The sequence below is a fragment of the Poecile atricapillus genome, chromosome Z, assembly GCF_030490865.1.
Source record: "Poecile atricapillus isolate bPoeAtr1 chromosome Z, bPoeAtr1.hap1, whole genome shotgun sequence".
In the NCBI taxonomy this organism is placed as follows: domain Eukaryota; kingdom Metazoa; phylum Chordata; class Aves; order Passeriformes; family Paridae; genus Poecile; species Poecile atricapillus.
In genome coordinates, this window is record NC_081289.1 from 88,080,211 (window position 1) to 88,099,252 (window position 19,042).

Consider the following 19,042-nt stretch of genomic DNA (forward strand, 5'->3'; position numbering starts at 1 on the left):
CCACTGTTCTGTACCATTATTGGCTTTTCAATCTCATTGTCTTTGCTTCACTTTCATCAGCAAGGGACTGTCAGGCAGTTCGTGTTTTATTAGCTGTAGGGTTTTTCTGTCACTCTTCACTATCTCCTGTTAGCTTGTACAAGGTAAGTAAGGAGGGTGACCGCCAGACACTTCAGCACAGTTTTTTCACACAGTTCTTACAGGAGGTGTTTGTGAGAGAATACTGAAGGAAATAGTATGTTCCTACAGCTCTGAAACTCAAGCAATGTTACCAACAGCTAGCTGTACAAGTCAGTGTGACTGACACCAGTATTTAGCAGTTTAACAACTGGTGGAGTGGAGTTAAAGTGTATTTTTCTTTTTTAGTATTAATGTACATTAGGCCCAAAGCATCCAACTGTCCAGCAAAGCAACCAGTGCTCTAGCCATCAGCTGCTCTAAGGGCAGACTGAGGGCTAGCACTGCCAAATGTCAGCTGCATTAATAATGGAAGTATTTGCATTTCATAATTGTACTTGTCTTCTAAATTGTGCCTGAGAGTTCTGTTAGTGTTGCTCTTCAAAGGTATATTTCTGTAAATTTGCATTTTTCCAAATCATAATCCAGCAGGGTTTAGGAGATCATGATGTGTGCTTCTCTGTTGAATGGAGAATTTTTAATTTCTGGGTAAAAATTAGTAGCTGTAAAACTCAATACAGCCCTTCATTTTAGTGAAGAAATAGAGTGAACATGAACTATTGTTCTTCCATTTACATATAGAAGATAAGTTGTGATTTTAGAGAGCAAAATATTGCAATTATAAGTACACATACCAATCTATAAATGTTTGAAGAATATAATTCTCTGTTGTCCTGAATTTTAAAATGTACATATAATTTTACTAAACCATTTGGCTTTTCCTTGACATTTAAAGGACTTAGAGAAAAAGAAAGGGAAATACGTATTTCGAGATCATATTTTTTATCTTTAGAAAGAGTTTTGGAATGAACTTGAATAACTGAGGGGCATAAGGCTTTCTCTTCAACAGTGATAAAACTTTGAGAATTGAAAGATCTAAATCTGCTTCTAAAATGTAATTAAGAGGATTGCAGTTACTCCATGAATCCAAACTCGGGGAAATTTTTACAAGAAAGTAAATTATTTCCCTTCCAGGTACTTTTCTTCATTTTTGTTTGCAAACTGATAATTTAGAGGGTATTTCTTTTTAACTCTACCGAATGTATTTAGGAATATGAAGCACATGAAAATTTGTAATTCCTGCCTTCTTCCAGCTGACACCCTGATATAACTGGAGGCCAACTAATAGCATAGTTGAAATACCTTGTCACTATCTACTGCCCCATGAAAAATCAGTGTTAAAATACTGTACCAAATCACAGCAGTTAGAAGTCACAGTTGGATTCAATGATGTTTAAGGTCTTTTCCCACCTAAATGTTTCTCTGCAAGTAGTTCAATGCCAGCTTGCTGTTGGTGTGTGGTAAGTGATAAGCTGCTGTGTTGAAGATGAGTGCCTTGGTAACAAAATTCCAAATGTGTTCATGTTTGAAGTTAACATTTGCCACAAATATGTATTTTGCCCTTCTCAAATGTGGAGGTAAATAATACATGCATGAGCAAACCAAATCAAATGATTCTCTGAGGAAAGGCAGTCCTCAAAGAAGTCAGATATTTTTGAAAGCTATTGCAGAATAAAAGAATGAAAACTTACCTTTAACATACATTAATTAAAAAAAAAAAAAAAGGAAAGAGACAACACAGGCACAGATGTATTTACTTGACAAAAAAAATCTTTACTCTTTTTTTTCTTCTTTTGTGTATTGAACCTATCATTTAAATTGATGGGGTTTAAATGTAATTGTCTAATGCCTCCAGTCCTCTTTGCACATTGAATTCTTCCCAGTAGGAATTAATAAAATAAGAAAAAACAAAAATCTGGATGATACACCTAGCTCAAAGCAAATTTTGGAATTTAGGAACAAACATGTAACTGAAAATTCATTAGACCTGTATTTGCAAAATTTTAAATACATTTGAAGAATTATTTATTTATTTGTTCTATACCAGTTACACAGTATATTGCTTATTCTGGATGGTCACAAATAACCATTTTTCTGTCAATGGCAATAAGTTAACTAGACTTGAAAATAGATATATTCCTTCCTATTTTTTACTTCTGTTAAAGTTTGTTTACCTCTTTCTTTACATGCTTCTGCCTTTCTCTTGCTTATCTTACAATATTCAGGAATATTCCAATAAATTTAATGGAATCAGAAAGGAATTGGCAAGAAAAGAGGTAAGACTGCAGTCTAAGGAGTGTTTATATTTAGATCCATACATTTCTGAAGCAAAAGTTTAATATTTATCTGGATGTATAAAGCTGCAAAAGTGTTAACATCTGCACTAGTCTTGGAAGACACTGACTTCTATCTGAATCTCTAAACCCAGTACTTGTTTTTGTAGGAATTTTGATAGGAAACAACTCTGTGCAATGGCTAATTTTTCTCTAATTTGATAACTTTTTGTTCATTAATACAGTTTAATTTTTTCTTTTTTTTTTGTATGTTGAACAGATGCTCAAGAAAGCTATTAATAATGTCAGAAGAATGGCTTCTCATCCAACACTGCCATATTGTGAGTTCAAGTTCTTTTAAAAAAGAGAAAAGTTATCTAAAGAGTATATATTTCTTACCTGTTTCTCAGTGCATTGCTGTTTTGTACTATATTGCATGTTTTGAAACCTCTTTATAAGCCATACTTACTGAAACAATTTTTAATTAAAAAAAAATATTGAGGTATGTAGAATAGCTTTTAGAAACAGCAAAAAGTACTGTGTTTCTTTCCTATTCATGACTAGGATGAAAGATAGTAGGAAAAATATGTTATTATCTCCAACTAAATAGTTTCATATTTCATGAGCATCTAAATATAATTCTTAATCAAATAACGAGTAACACGACTTTGAGTTGCAGCGGTAGGTCCTGCTCCTACACCAAGACAAATACCATGGCATAATTTTGGCCACTACTTATTCTGAGATAGTGTGAGTTTTCTTGAAATCATAAAAGCTACAACTCTTGTGAAAGGTCATATAAATATTTCCTGTTGCAGACCTGACAGGTGCTCAAGATGGAAGTGTAAGAATGTTTGAATGGGGCCACGCCCAGCAAATCACTTGTTTTCGGTCTGGTGGCAACTCAAGGGTGACTCGAATGCGATTCAATTACCAAGGAAATAAGGTAACTGACAAAAAGCTTGTGTAAGCTTTTTCTTCTCTTCTCCCCTCCCCCAATATAATTGTAAATTAGCAGAAACATGCTGCTAATTTAAAGTATTTTCTCAAAATCGTAGATATTTTCTCTGCAATACATACGTCTATATTTGCTATTCACTGTATATTTTCTTTCAGTTTGGAATTGTTGATGCTGATGGATATATAAGTTTATATCAAACAAACTGGAAATGTTGTCCACTTACAGGAACTTCACCTAAGCCATATTTGGTAAGCTGAAAACTAAATTTGTTTCCATAAACTTGTGTTGTGTTCCCTTACTTCTTTCTCCCTTCAGTAGAGCTAGGAGAGGGAAAGGATTGTGCTGATAACCAGTACTAATCAAGATTAAGTTTTGTATTGCACCCATCCTGTGGTTATGACAGGTTCTTGCACTCTTTTCATACTTACTAAGTGGAGGGTGGAAAATGTAACATGAGATCTGAAGTAACTTTAGTGTTCGTTGAGACTTGTCAGTATTTGTCCCTTGTCAATTAAAGGACAATTTTGCAGGGCTACAGAGCGCATTTCCATGAAAAATTAAGAGTCTTACAAGGCATATCAAGAACTTTGTATCCTATGTTCTTTAAATTTCTTATGGAACACCTTTCCTTCTCAAGGAAGTTTAATATTGCCTGCTTGCACAAAATAGATTCTTTTTCAATTAATAATTTCTAACTGCAATTTTTCAGACGTGGCAGTGTCATAACAAAACAGCCAATGACTTTGTTTTCATCAGTTCATCATCTTTGATTGCTACTGCAGGATTTTCTTCTGACAACAGGTATGATCTGTTGTGATAAGGCATAAAAGTGAAGTGGTGCCATTTTTTTCTCTTCTTTCCCCCATTTTGTTTTTTTATGAATCTTCTTAAGCAGTTTGAGTACTTCTACTTCATTTATTTCTTGGTGGGAGGGGGAGAGAAGCAATGTTTGCAGCTAAATTAATGTGCCTATTAATGGGGGTTTCATAGGGAAGCACAAATATCCTGCTCATGTTCCATATAAGGAGGAGAAGTAGAAAGGGAAGTACTGAGTGCTTCTGACTGGAATCCAGTGAGGGGTGTGTGGGAATGGTTTAAAGCTCTACCAGGGGAGGTCTGGCATGAGACTGGACATCAAAAAATGTTTTGTTCCCAGAGACACTGGAACAGGCTTCCTTGAGGTCAGTCCCCAAAGCCTGTCAGAGTTTGAGGCATTTGGACAATGCCCTTAATAACATGCTTTAACTTCTGGTCAGTCCTGAAGGTGTCAGGTGGGTGGATTTTATGATCCTTCCAGCTGAACTGTCTGTTGTGTTCTACGCACATGCATCTGTTATAAATTATTTTTATAGTTAAAGAGAGTCTGCATAGCTCCTCATTTCTCATTTGTTTTCATAAGAATTGATCAAAAATATCAAAGCCTGCTAACATTCCTGTGAATTAAACTACAAAAGATTGTTAACATAAATGCTTTATGGAAATAGCCAGCTGTCAAATGATTGTGTAGCAGGCATGTTCTTGCAGCAGATGATAAACTATGGCAGTAATTTGGGGGCTGCTCAGAAGTCATCACTGAAATTCTGTTGACAGTACTTTATGCCTGAAACAAGCTTTCTAAGGTACAGGTGACTTTTCAAGTGTTCAAAATATCTTAGAACATCTAATGCTGAATTAAGCTATATTTTTTTTCTACAGAAATATTTGCCTTTGGGATACTCTGGTTTCTCCCACAAACAGCTTGGTGCATGGTAAGTAAAATACAGCAAGCAAAATGTTTGACCACAGTACAAAAAAGTGTAATTTTATGTCTATCTTTATGGAAGAGTTACTCTGGGAAGTAATTTTAACATTGGCAGTAAAATGTCTTTCACTGTTCTGTCTGAGTGCACCAGTGGGAATATAAAACCAGATTCTTAAGGAATTACTTGGTGTTCTATATACATGATTGGTTTCATGGACATGAGCACCTTCCTTTGCATGCCTTCTGTCCTTACACCACAAGTGCAAGCCAGACATTTCTGTTCTTTTTTTAAAAGGTTCTGGGCAGGTCCTGTTTTAGAACAGTTGCTCTTCTAAGTAGGATTTTGTGGGTGCAAAAAGTATTTCACTGGGTTTCATTAGATTTATTACTAAATACTTTGTTGCAAGTAATATAACAAATGCATTTCAATATCTGAAATATATATGGAATTGAGATCAGAGAGTTGTGAACTCCTTGTCCTTAAAGTACGTGAAAGCTTAGGTGTATGTGAGAAACATATGGAATTTTTAAATGTAAATTCATAGGCCCTTTGAACTACAAGTACCATGTACCAAGCTGTATTCTGATAATTGTAATTTTCATTCATTTTTCCATTCATTTAGGGGAGTAGACAGATCCAAATAAATGTGAGAAGAAGCAAATTAGCAGTAAAATGACTAGTGGAAACTTGCAAGATATTTATGCAAGTAATTCGGGAAGAATTTCTGATGGGCATTATATGATTTAAAATAACAAGTTATATTACTTAAAATAACAAATCTGTTATTTTAATAGCAGATTATTAAAATAATCTGGTTTTGGTCAAGGATTTATGGTTTGTGATTACACAGGGATAGAGAAAAAGGTAAAAAAATTTGTTAATACAGATTTTAATTGCTTAATTTGAGAATACTGCAGCTTCAGAGTGTCTGATGGGAACCTGGGTTTGTGTATATATATATATATATATATATATATATATGTACTGCATTAAGTGGGCTGTTTGTGATCAACTGGATTACAGTATCAAAGTCACTGTTACTACTGTCTTGAACTGTTAGAGGTTGACAGAAAATGCAAGTTAGGACAGTGTTTTATTTAAATTACTTTGCTTTGGCTTTCAGCTTTTATCTGTCATGATAGTGGAGCAACTGTGCTAGCATATGCTCCAAAACACCAGCTGTTGATATCTGGAGGCAGAAAAGGCTTTACCTGTGTAATTGATCTTCGCCTAAAGCAGCAGCAGCAGTTACTCCAGAGTCATGATTCTCCAGTCAAAGCAATTGCTGTTGATCCTACAGAAGAGTATTTTGTCACAGGATCTGCTGAAGGCAACATAAAGGTATAAATGAGGGGGAGGGAGCAGAGGTGCTGTGTACATTCGGAAAGATTCTTGCAGAGGTATGGAACAATCAGATGTTATATGTACTGCATTTGTTCTCAACTCTGACTTTCACATTTACTAATTTAATTATGAAATGTTAGTCTTAACCTCTTTTTAATGCAGTCCTCCTTTTAATTTGTGATATCTTCAGTGTCTCTCTATATTGCCTATTACAGAAAATGAGTACTAGTATTCCATGAAAGTGTCATTACAGATTGCTATGTATTCTTTTACAGTTAGTGTCAGAAAAGTAAATGCAAAATGTAGTGCAATTCTTCCATGATTCACTGGTGATGATTTTTAAGATCATGGTAATTATCCTTGTAACAGATTGATGTTTTGATACTTTTCCAGGTATGGAGTCTGTCTACATTTAATCTTCTTCACACTTTCATCAATGAGCATGCTCGACAGTCTCTCTTCAGAAACATTGGGACAGGAGTCATGCAAATTGAAACAGGACCAGCAAATCACATATTCTCCTGTGGTGCTGATGGAACAGTAAAGATGAGAATCTTGCCTGATAGATTCAGCCCTTTAAGGGATGTGTTAAAAAATGATGTGAAGTTTATGATATAATGTTTTTCTCAGAATAATGAATAACATTCCCCTGCTGTCATCCTTGAAAATATTTTCCCTAGTTGGGAACTAACCAACAAAACAGATGCACAATGGTAGCTTGTGACAAAAAGATGTTTTGGGGATCTTTCTTTCTCTCCTTCTGCACCCAGTCCCCTATTTATTAATTACCTGGAGCTTGTAGTCCCTGATGCACTAATGCCTTAATCAAAAGGTCCTTCTGATTTTGATCATTGCCGAAAATAAAAGGTAAATATGACTCCAAATTACATAGTTATAATTTATAAAGATGTTACTGGAGAGGTTTACTCTTCCTTTTGAGGTGGTTACACTCTCACCTGGAGTGTACCATCTGGGCATGACCTCTGCTTATATTCAACACGTTGCCAGCTTGTAAAAAAGCACATATGATGGAAACCTTAAGAAATGTTTTTTTCACTGTGGCAACCATAACTGTCTCTCTTCTCAAGTTATTTAGTCAGCTGACAATAAAAATTTATACCTATGTGCAGAAGAGAAACAAAGTCTCCACCAGTGAATACTCCTGGTCATGCAGGCATTCATATAATGAGCCACTTTTTCTCTCCATTCCTGAAATCCAGGCTGTTTACCTCTCTAACTTGCCTAATCTCCTTCCTCTCATCTAGAGTATAAGAAATGGAAGGATGTTCTGTCACTTGTCTTCTGTTCTATAGTCTGAATCACTGCCATCAGGATGGCAGGCTGACCTTTTAAAAATAAATATATTTTTAACCCTGAACACTCCCTTTACAAAAATAAAATGTAAATATGAATGGATATCTTCCTAGTAAAATAGTCAAGATTATGTGTGAAGCCTTAGACTTGATAAAAAGATACAGGAAGATACTGCTTTAGGATATGGCACTAGAATTTCTTCAAAGACTATTTAGATGTCTGTAGAGGAAATAAAAGAAAAACACAACCTAATTTATTTTTACTTCTTTTTTTTTTAGTAAAACTTTTATTTAGCCCAAAGATAGTCCATTCTTAGCACTTACTTTCTTGTTTGTCTGTTTTTCCTATGTACTTCAAAAAAGGAAAAAGTAGTTCAACTTCTACACTGTCAGTCTTTCTTTCTTAATGTTTATGTTTACATCTGGTGTCAGATGAAAGAAAACAAACTGAGAAGGATAGATGTAGAGGGTTTTTTTGCCAAAATATTAAATTTCATAACTTAAAATGTTCGACCAAATTATTAATGCACAAGGCCTTTACTTTTTTTTTTTTTTTTCAGTCAGCTAAACTGTTTCTGTATGTATTTTGGTTTACTTTTCCTTACTTGAGAGCTTGACAGAGATTTAATTTGTAAATTAGATGTGAGGCTGGATTACTTGAATGCCAACGGTGTACTTTTTGCTAAAAGATATTTTGTGAAATATAGCACCAAGATATTAACTGTAAAATAAACTTGTCAAATTAGGAACTATGGGGATAAATACAGCATAGCAGAAATGAAGGGCTTGTATAATGAACTATGTAACATTCTCAGGATGCTTTTATCTTAAGAATATAAAGTTGTTTAAAAAGATTTTGTAAAATGTATTAAGGTCATTTTAAATGTATGTTTCGCAAGTTGCAGTGCAAACACTATGAAGGTTTTTATGCACATAACCTGAATTTTCAAATTGTGCAATAAAAAGAATGTGAATGTTTTGCCATGAAGAAACATGTGACAGCATTTCAAACTGGTACAGCTGTTCAGATATTCAATTGTAATTGTTCTTCCTTACCACTTAGAGATTGAAATTGAACATGATTTCAAAACAGTTTAAGTACAGTGATGGACCAGAAAAGTGACTACAAGTGACACCACCTTACAAAACAGACCTGCCCAATGAGTTATCTGCTCCGTGGCTGAGTTTCTAATACTCTTTGTTCTTATGGAAGAAGGAAAAGAGTGGGGTAAACACACTCCTTCAGAATCAGCTGAAACTGTTACTTTGTAGCTGCTTTATATACATGCGTCAGTTTTATACACCCACTGAACTAACAAAGTTACATGTGCAAAAATCATGGCAGTATTATATAATTATGTCCTTGATGTTTTGTCCTTAAATATTTATATATATCATTAGCTTTAATACTTCAAGCTCAAATCTGTTGTACTGGCAATCACAAAAAGCTGTCTTACCATCTGCAAACTGAGCAGATTTAAAATGCAATTTGCCAAGACATACAATGTTGTAATTTTTCTGAGTAAAGCTGCACTTTGAGAAATCCTGGCAAACCTATGCTTATACCAGAAAAGTACTGACCTTGACCAGGCATTTTCAATAATGTTTATAGTTACCATAAGCTATTCTCGAAACTAAATTATGTAAAATCACAATGTATTTACCACACCTTTATAATCTTTCCAATAAATCCTGCAGAAACTCAACCTTCTAGAGTTCCATGTTGCTGCTATTTCATTTACAAATCAGTTGTTCACTTGCATATTGTTCATTGATGTTTAACTATTGTAAGACAAATTATCAGTAGCTTTTGTGTAATGTTGGAGTAAAAATGAGTGAAAATCTGTTGTATGCGAAACTTTTAAAGGGACACTCTCAACTTTGAATCTGGTTGTTGGAGAAGAACTGATCTCAGAACCCTCTGGCTGTTGCCCTTCCACTGACTTTTGTCCTCCAGCAATTAATGCTTTTTCCTTGTTGCTATGCAAGTTACTCAGACTTAAGGGTACTAGTGCCTACAGAGGTCCCCATGCTTAAAGTAGCCATGTGCACAAATTGAACGTAAAATATGCTTTTACCAGTGCTTAATCAGTAATACCTTATTGTTCAGACAGAGCAATTTAGCTTGTAGTTGATAATGTCCCTTTTAAATATCATAGACTGGGAGCTGTGACTTGTGTTTGCCTGTGTAGCAGTACATAATGCTGTCAGAGTGTGTCATTCTTGTGTTACTAACTGATTCCATTACCTCAGGCACATCATCCAAGTTCTTCATGATTACTTCAGCAACTTGTGAAAGTTAAAACTCTGGCCATCTGGGTACTTAAACTGGCTTGCAGTGTGACTTTACACAGAAAATTCTCAGCTGACAGCTGATGTTGCAGGATGTTGATGGAGAAAGGTGGAATAGATGCAGATTTTGTACCGCACCAAGGTGGTGCAGGGTGAGGTTGTACATGTTCTACTGCATTTTAGGAACCTCAGAACCAGTTGCAGGAAATAAACTATGGAGATATCCTACCCTAGGTACCCCCTTCCTATTTAGAGCACCCAGTGTTAGATTAGATGCAATAGTTATGAAAAAAGCAACAGTGATTAAGGGGAAATAAGCTTGGAGATGATATATTCTCCAAGGTAATTATTTTCAAATGTTTATTTTTACTAAAAATAGCAAAACCATCGCTAATGGCAGGTTCAGCACACTGATCAAACTACTTTCTATAAAATAAAGATATTGATTTACCAAGTTTCTTAGTGTTTCTTATTCCTTCCATTTCTAGTTCTAAAATATGTATGATTTTGATTTTTATTTTTTTTTAAACGCCTTATCGGCTCACACTTTATCTTTCCTTGTTTTAACTTTTTTTTTGGTGTTTGGGAGGGGGACTGGGTACTGGGTTTTTGTTTGTCTTTGTTTGTTTATGTATAAGTAACAGAACTGAGTAAAACAAAATAATTTTGTGGTGTAATGAGGCTGATGTAGTAATGGCACAAATTGTTAAGTCAAGTTGTCTGCCACTTTTTGAAGCCCTTTTTCTGTTTCATTTAAGCTTGAAAACCTGTCAAGGTCTTGAGGGGTTGCTATCTCTAGCAGAGGTACAAGTATGAATGCACCTGTTATGATCTGATTAATGAGAGATGCCAAAATTTAGGAGCAAATGAGATGAAACATTAGTGACTGATTTGTTGATTTTGCTGTGTAGAGGAAAGAGAGAGAGTGCCACCAGAGAACAGTCACCACCCATGGATCCAGTGGTGTCCTGTTGGTCCTTTTTCACCCTGGGCCTCTCAGTGGTGGGGTGGAGTGACCTGGTTCATTCTTCTTTTGGTAAGTTCTGTGCAGAAAGGGGTGCTGGATACACAAGATCAGCCACTATGAAATTTTTTCTCAATGCATTTTAGCAAACAAAGGAATCCATGCTAATTGGCTACAAGTTACATCGTTCTCTAGTGTGTATTCTGTCTTCCACTGGTTAATGATTCTATTGCTTCCTGTGCTAATTAGTCAGTTCTTTCTCTTCTTTTGAGTCAGTGGGTTTGTTAATCCAACGAGGAGGGCTATGAGCTGGTGGTTGCAATCTCCCCCTGCCGGCGTTACCTTTTGTCAAGTCAGATGATTGTAGCACGGTTGCTGAATTGTGTCTTCCGTATCTTGGGGTTCTGCCTGATGTTTTTGTACCCTATGAAGTTGGCATTTTTTGTATCCACTATAAAGAAGGTACATTCTTCTTTCCGAGCTTTGTTAACCTTCCCCTCGGTCATTGAGCAGTATTGCCTTTTTACAGCCCAGGTTCCTGGTGTCCACAGGGGGAGCTCTGGAGTTTGTTGTTGGTTGCAAAGGCCGTCTGTCCCATGACTTGGGATGTTCTTTCCTCGGCGATAGGTGTGTGACCTGCTGCTTTTCACACAGTCTGTCCCAGCGGGGATGTACGGACCGGGTTCTGCTAACCAGATTTTGCACCTTCCTGGCACACATTCCTTTCCTCTCTGGCCTTAACTGTGTTTAAGACTTGCTCCTTAACTCACTCCTAGCAGCCCCTTCGCATGTCACACAGCGGGCATCTCGTCAGGCTCGCAGCAAGCTGCTGCCAAAATTTAAACTACCTCCGCACAGAGCTCAGTCGATACAAACTACTGTACTGGGGCTCGGTCGCTGCCGCCGGTGCGAGAGGCGGCGCGGGGGTCGAGCGGGCCGGGCGGCCCCGCCCCGGCGCGGGGCGAGCGCAGGGCAGGGCAGGGCAGGGCAGGGCGGGCTGCGGGCCCCGCCCGGTGCCGGCGGGGAGCCGCGAGTTGCCGCCGCCGCCGCCGCGCCCGCTCCGCTGGCCCCGCCGCTGCCGCCGCCCCGCGCACACACAGTGAGTGCCGCCGCTGTGCTCCGCGCCGAGGGGCCGCAGCCCCGTCCCCATCCACATCCCCATCCCCGTCCCCTCGCGGTCCCGCTGCTCCAGGCGGCCCCGGCCCCTGCCCTGGCCCCGCGGCCGAGAGCAGCGGGGCGGGCTGGGGCCCGGCGGCGCCCCCGGCAGCAAGGCGGGGCTCAGCCCGGGGGGCGAAGTGCGGCTCCGGGTCTGGGGCCGGGTCGCTGCCGCCTCCTGCGGCTCCCGGCGCCGCGCTCCAGGCGGGATGTGTCCGGAACCACGCGGGGAGAGTTTCCTCACCGCCGACGTGTTTGTGTGAAGGCTGCTCTGCTCTGCTCTCCTCTGCTCGGGGACACCGAACCCCCCTCTCCGCTCCTCCTGGGCTAGCTTTTCGCTGTTTTTCCAGAAATGTTGCTGTTTTCAGCCGGAGTGAGCCGTCCCCCGCGTCCGGGTGTGCTGGGGCGAGCGCGGGACTGACCTGTGGCTCTTGAGGCTGCAAGCGAGGTGATGCAGCTGAAGTCTGCGCGGTGGTGGTAAAAGACAAACTTTTCTGAGACGTGCCAGTTTGGCTTTGAAATGCTACTAGCAAAAGTCCTGAAGTTCCGGCGGTAGAATTAGTAGTACCTTATTTACGTACTGGTCGTTAAATAGCAGAGATCACAGTTCAGTGTGGGCTTTTCCTCTTTAGTAATCTGAATGGTCTGACCTTCCACACCTCTGTGTGTCTCTAGAGGTAGATGTTCGCGGTCTTACCTGACCACGGGTAAAGCAAAACGCGGTGCAGGTGATGCTTCCCCCTCTCTGCACGTATCTTGTTTCAGTTACTGCGCCTTTGCAAATTCTTTGTGTAACTGGTCAGTGACACCACTCGCGTTACAAAGTGCCTGGTCAAAAATTCTCTCAGCAGTCGTTTTCGCACTCACTGGCTGGATTGACTGCTGCCCACTCTGTTTATCTTTTGTAAGCTCTAAACAGGAAATTTGCTTTGAAAGAGCGTCAACAGTGGAGCTCAGGGAAAAAAAAAAAAATCCGTAGGGGAGGAGGTTTGCGATGGAAAGAGGTCCGAGACCTGCGTATTTGGAAGACAAGACTTTGTGAATTTGGAACATGCTTAGAGGCAGGAAGAAGGAACTAAAATGTTCTAGTACGTTTACGTTTAGCATTAGAACTAAAACGTTCTAGTACGTTTAGTGTCTCTCCTTCACCTGAAAGCAAATTTCACCTAGAACACTATTGAAATAGAATTTATGGTGCAGATCTTTGCATGAGCACAAATATACTGCAGTTTGAAATGGAAGTTGCTCGCTGTTTGCCCTGACAACAGGAAGTTGCTCATTTCCGTTAAATAGTAACTAGCCTAATCTGACTAAACCTAGATTTCCGTGTGCTCCATGGTTTAATTTATCTGTTTTGAGTTTTCTTTAAATCGTTGCTGCTAGGTAAAGAATAATACTTGCTGCTTGCAAAGGCTGAGTGGATAATCAAATCTCAACCTTCATCAGTTTCATATTTTTGTACAAGACAAAGTCCTCCAACTGATGGACAGTAAAATGCCTAATTAGCATTAAAGCACATGACGCATCCTTACAGATTAGCTTTATACAAAACTAACACTGAAGCACTAAAAGAGTAATTTATGGTATGTAAACAGTGTCTGGTTTAAGATAAGTTACATCTTAGGATGAACTTTCTTCCAAGTTGCAGATGTTTGTTCTTGAGTTTTCCACAGAATAGAGGTTTTGGGCTAGAATTCACTTTTATGTCTTGTTAATCCTTGTGCATGAACAATACAAAGACGAAAAGGAAGAAAAGTCGCCAAATGGTATTTGTCATGACCTTACCATTGTATATCGCCTTTAAAATTACCTACTTAATCTAAAAGGTTGGTAGTACCTTTCCGTGTATTCTTTCTGTATTACATTCTAGCAGCTTTAACCACTTTCTCGGTAAACTTGGTTACAGCTTCTTACATCCCTAAGGCAAACCATAAAGCAAATAGATGGTACTTTGCTTCTTTTCCTTTCGTCTTTCTTTTCCTACTGTCTTTGTAGGTAGGTTTCTTGTAATTTTTTGTATTTTCCCTATATTAGACAGATCATTTAAACTGCTTTCATCTTTTCCCACTGACAAATTTCGTACACGGTGTTTGTCACATTTTGTGAATCAGATTGATCTGATGAACAAAACAAAATTTTACTGAAAATAAAGTATATAGGAAGAATTTTCTCGTAGGGAAAGTATTCTTTGTACACAATCTACCTTGAAAAAATGTCAAGACAAATTTCAGTAATGTGCAGCTCAACTTGACAGATTCTAGTGCTCTCATTTTTGGTTTGGAGTATCAGTACACAAACTTGTGCTTCAGGAGCTATGATTTAATGTCAGAATAACTTGGGGACTTTTTGGGGCTGGTTTGGGTGGTGTTTTATGTCCCTCTACAAACAGCCACAAGCAGCCATGTTGTCAGTTCTATTTGTGATAAAAATGTTTACAACATTCTTCAATTGTAATGTAGTGCAAATTCTCTTTATTTTATACTGGCTTTGCAATCACTGAAAGTGAGTGGAGTTTGAAATTATGAGGTGTTTTTTTTCCTCTTTGGCCTCCAAAGTCATGGGCTCACAAGACCCAGAGTAAATGTTACGTGTGTTCAAGTGAAAGTTAAGATGGCATTTTTTAGTTAAGCATGTGAACAAGAGGTTTCTCACAACAGTTTTACATTCTCTTCCACAAGTAATGTTTTGCTCAAACCAGAATTTCCTTTTTTAACCTAGAGATTGACCTCACCCCTACTGAAAAGTGAGCTCTGTGCTCTTAGACTGAGGTGTGTAGTTTGCAGAGCAGCAGTAGCACCTGGCTATTTCCTAAGCATCTCCATAACAAGTCTTAAAGAAGAGGAAGCCAAAGCATCACTTTTTTCTTCATTTAAATGTGGTGGTTCCTGAAATCTCTGCAGTAAGGCAGGTGTGTAAGATGGAGTATTAAACAAAATGCATAGCTTTTAAATTACAGAAGTTAAAACTATTCCTTAATTTCAACATATTTTTGTTTGGAAATACAGATAATGAACAGTAAATGTCTCAGCCCTTGAGCAAACCTTACAGGGACTTAAAAGGTGTTACATGACTTTTAGATGATAATAGCCTTAACTGGCATTGATGAGTTGTATGCTGAGGATTAAGTCCAGAAGACATTAGTACCAAAATCTGCATTTCTTTTAATCTTTTCTCATTAAAAAAAAATTGTATCTTCTAACAGATAAACTTTGGTTTATGACTTAATCAAAAATCCCATTTTTCTTCCAGAAATGGGGTTGTGTATTTTTAAATTTTGAAGCTCAGTATATATAGTGGGATCAACAAAACTGGACACATTAAAACCTGTCATTTTCTCCCAGTTTACGGAATAATACAGTGGGGAATGCAGACGTGCAGTAGTGTTGGCCTATGGAAATCAGGCTGGGTGCAGCTGTGGCTAATGGTAGTTATTTGGATACATGTCTGACCCTTAGTGATGGTTGTTAAATCATCTGAAGGAGGTGTGTGTGCCTGAGCAGTGGGCTGTGCTCTCTGTGTCTGCAACTGAGTATTTGGTCTGTTCTGTACCTGTGTCTGGAGACCCCAGAATGAGCTGATGGAACTTGCATTTGCCATAGGAATTTGATATTTATCAATTGCAAATTTTTTATTGTGTGGTGTGTTTAAGCCTTTCTCAGTTGATGGATCCATTTCTGCTGCAGTACTGGAGCCTTACTGGAGCATGTTTGCATGGTGTGCCCGTGCTCAGGAGGTCTTGAGAGGAATTCAGGAAATGGCAGAGCAAAGTAAACTTTTAAACATAACTGGCTTAACTGGCTTCTGTAGTTGAAAATTTTACATGCTTGCTTCTTATAGTGTCTTTGTCTGGTACTTGTAAACTAAATTTCCAGCTAACCAAGTATTTTTACAGACTGTATTTTTTTCTTTTCTGTTTTGTCTGCAGAAGTTACTCTGGCTCAGTTATATTCAAGGTGAATTGTAAATAACTGAACTAAGAAAAACATGTAATTGTAGTCCATGTTATTCCTCTACATACTAAATTCTTGAAAAACGAAAGAACATATTAAACTTTAAGGTAATGAGGAGCAGAAAAATAAGCTGCAAACAGAGAAATCATATACCTGCATGTCATTATCTGCTAAGTTATTTGTCTCTTGAGCTTTGAACACCTCTCTTGTGATAGAAATAAAATCCATTAGTTACCTGTGACTGATTGTCCTCTCCAGCATATATATGACACACAGATAGTGTTGTGGTTTTGTTGTCTTGAAAAGCATTTTAAGTAATAATGAGTGATCCAGCAAGGCCAAAAAAAAAAAAAAGTGCCTATTAGGTAAAAGAGTGTTTAGGAAGGGGATAATAATTTTATCCAAGTACATGCTAGATTGAAATTTATCAGACAAAACGTTACTACATTTAAATTATTGATTGTGCAATGTGAGGTGTGTAACCATGGTGATTCCATGAAGAGGAATTTCCCTTTAGCTTCTAGCTGAAGTAAGTTGTTTTGGACCCAATTCCCATACTTCAGTGTTGCCCATTTCCAATTTGATGTATAGTACTGGGCTATCTAAAGTATATTGGCATTACTGCAGAATATTATGCTTACCTGAAGGACTTACTTTACCTGCAACTATAGCTGAAGCTCTGGAAGTTAATTGTGAAATCCTGGAAAAAATGGTATTAAAAATTTGGCTTCAAGTCATGAGGAGCATTCTCTGTCAAAAATCTGTTGGGTGTATGTGCTAACTAGCACTTCTGAACTCTATATTGCTGCTCTCACTCAGTTCTGAAAGAAACAAAAGTGTAATTTCCTGCTTTTGCCAGTTCTGCAGAAATCTGAGGCATAACCGAGTCACTGGTATCACTGGCATTTCATTGATGGGATGGGGATAAAATAATCTCTTCTGGTTTCTTGTGGACATGGGCAGTGAAAATGTTAAGTTTTATGTTGGAGAGTATAAAAGTAAAGGATATCTCTGGGCCCATGAGTCTTCTGCTGTATTCCAATTTCAAAAAATGATGTTTGCAAGAAATCCTTTTTATCCCTAAATAGTACACGCTATAGCAGAACGCTTATCCCCAGCAGCTATAAATAGTGAAATGCTCTAAAACACGATTCAGCTTTTTTGTTGCAATGTCCAAAATAAATAACTGCCTCTTGACTTATGGAAAGCATTCCAGTCTGTCATGGGTTGACCTTGGCTGGATGCCAGGCACCCATCAAAGCTGCTCGATCACTCACCCTGGTAACTGCGCAGGGGAGAGAAAATAGAACAAAACGTTCAAGGGCTGAGATAAGGACTGGGAGAGATCATCCACCAAATAGTATCACAGGATAATGAGAAATAAAATAAATGTTAAAAACACCTTCCCCCCACCTGTTCCTCCTTCCCAGCTCTACCTTCTCACAGCAGCACAGGGAGATGGGGGATGGAGTTTACGGCCAGTTCATTGCACATTTCTTCTGCTGCTCAGGGAGAGGAGTCCTTCGTGGGGTCCCTTCCACAGGAGACCGTTCTCCAGGAATTTCTCCAGCTTGAGTCCATTCCACAGGGAACAATTCTACATAAAATGCTGCAGTGTGGGTCACTCTTCCATAGGGTCAGTCCTGTTCCAGCATGGGTCCCCCAAAGGGTCACAAGTCCTACCAGAAAACGTGCTCCAGCATGGGCTTCTAACAGCAGCCTGTTCCAGAACAGGCTTCCCATGGGGTCACAGCCTTTTTGCACACACCCACCTGCTCCAGGAGGGGCTTTCCATGGGCTGTGGGTGGATCTCTGCATCCCTGTTACCTCCATGGCTGCAGGGGCACAGCTGCCTCTCCATGAGCTGCACCATGGGAATCTCAGCTCCAGCCCCTGGATCATCTCCTGCCTCTCCTTCACAGACCTTGGTGTCTGCAGAGTTGTTTCTTTCACATGTTCTCACCCCACTCATTTTCATTGGCCCAATAACCTTTTTCTGCTCCTTAAATCTGTTATTACATAGGAGATGCCATCATTCCTGATTGTCCCAGCCTTGTCCAGCGGCACGTCCATCCTGGAGCCGGCCAGCATGGTTCTGCCAGACAGGGGGGAAGCTTCTGGCAGCTTCTCACAGAAGCCACCTCTGCAGCCCCCAATACCAAAAGCTGCCCATGCATAACCAACTCGTAGTGCTGTTTTAACAGTTATGAAGGGGATTTAGGGGATTTCGGTGCTGCTTTGCCTTGGTTGGGGAACAGGGAGGAAGTTGCTGCTATTAATGAAGCATCACCATTTTATATGAAATGCATTTTAGAGCTATCTCTTGTATATCATGGTTAACTAATATGAAATGAGTAGCAAAACCATACCTCCCATCTTTTGCAAAACATTTGGTAGATGGCTTTTTTTGAGTGTTTGCATACTGTGGCTTCAGAATGAAGAGAAATACTAGTTTGGTATTAGAAGGTACCTGTGCCTTTCTGACTCATCTGCTGCAGATGGTTCTCTCTGAGTGGTAAGTATGTGCAGGCATAAAAAAGCTCGATAAGGTAAGCCTAGTTAAGTGGCCTGTAATTAAGTCCTGATTATTGAGTCAGTTTGGAGTATTCATAATTAGATATGTGTTTATTTATGATATCCTTCCACTTCTCAGCAGAATATTTGTTTTGTATATATGCTTAGCCCATTTTCCTTAGTGTATTAAAGTAATTTTCAGGTTCTGTGGAAGAACCTGTGCCCCACTTCAGCTCATTCCAAGTCCTTCTTCCTCTGTTCAGAATGGAGCAAAACAAAATCTGCATTTTATCAGCTGCACTTCAAATGAATATTCTACTTTGTAAGGTGAAGCAAAAATGAACAGCTGTTTAGCAACTTTTTTTTTTAATTCTAGCTCATCTTGATGTTTTATTGTCAGTAACTGTTGATACTAAGATTTTGTTTAATCCTGATGTGTATAGTGCTGTCTTTATGACTAACTGCAGAACTGTTTTATTAAAAAAAAAAATCCTCTTCTGAGGAAGCATTGTTTAC

The 19,042-nt window shown here is 38.7% G+C and overlaps 2 protein-coding genes across 4 annotated transcripts in view; both read left to right on the forward strand.

The window, feature by feature from the left end:
• The window catches only part of DMXL1 (Dmx like 1), a 78,853-nt gene extending 68,455 nt beyond the window's left edge, over positions 1-10,398 (forward strand). Inside the window, exons 39-46 of one of the 2 annotated variants that reach the window (XM_058864974.1) lie at positions 2,244-2,294; positions 2,572-2,632; positions 3,110-3,237; positions 3,408-3,500; positions 3,962-4,053; positions 4,948-5,000; positions 6,118-6,335; positions 6,732-10,398. In XM_058864974.1, coding sequence (XP_058720957.1) covers positions 2,244-2,294; positions 2,572-2,632; positions 3,110-3,237; positions 3,408-3,500; positions 3,962-4,053; positions 4,948-5,000; positions 6,118-6,335; positions 6,732-6,956 — 921 coding nt within the window. In that variant the 3' untranslated portion in view covers positions 6,957-10,398. The remainder of the gene's footprint in view (positions 1-2,243; positions 2,295-2,571; positions 2,633-3,109; positions 3,238-3,407; positions 3,501-3,961; positions 4,054-4,947; positions 5,001-6,117; positions 6,336-6,731) is intronic. The other variant, XM_058864973.1, reaches the window with a different exon arrangement.
• A 1,503-nt stretch (positions 10,399-11,901) lies between these two features.
• TNFAIP8 (TNF alpha induced protein 8) overlaps positions 11,902-19,042 on the forward strand; it is a 56,510-nt gene continuing 49,369 nt past the window's right edge. Inside the window, exon 1 of one of the 2 annotated variants that reach the window (XM_058827566.1) lies at positions 11,902-12,006. In XM_058827566.1, coding sequence (XP_058683549.1) covers position 12,006 — 1 coding nt within the window. In that variant the 5' untranslated portion in view covers positions 11,902-12,005. Of the gene's footprint in view, positions 12,007-12,108; positions 12,511-19,042 lie in introns of those variants that run through there. The other variant, XM_058827568.1, reaches the window with a different exon arrangement.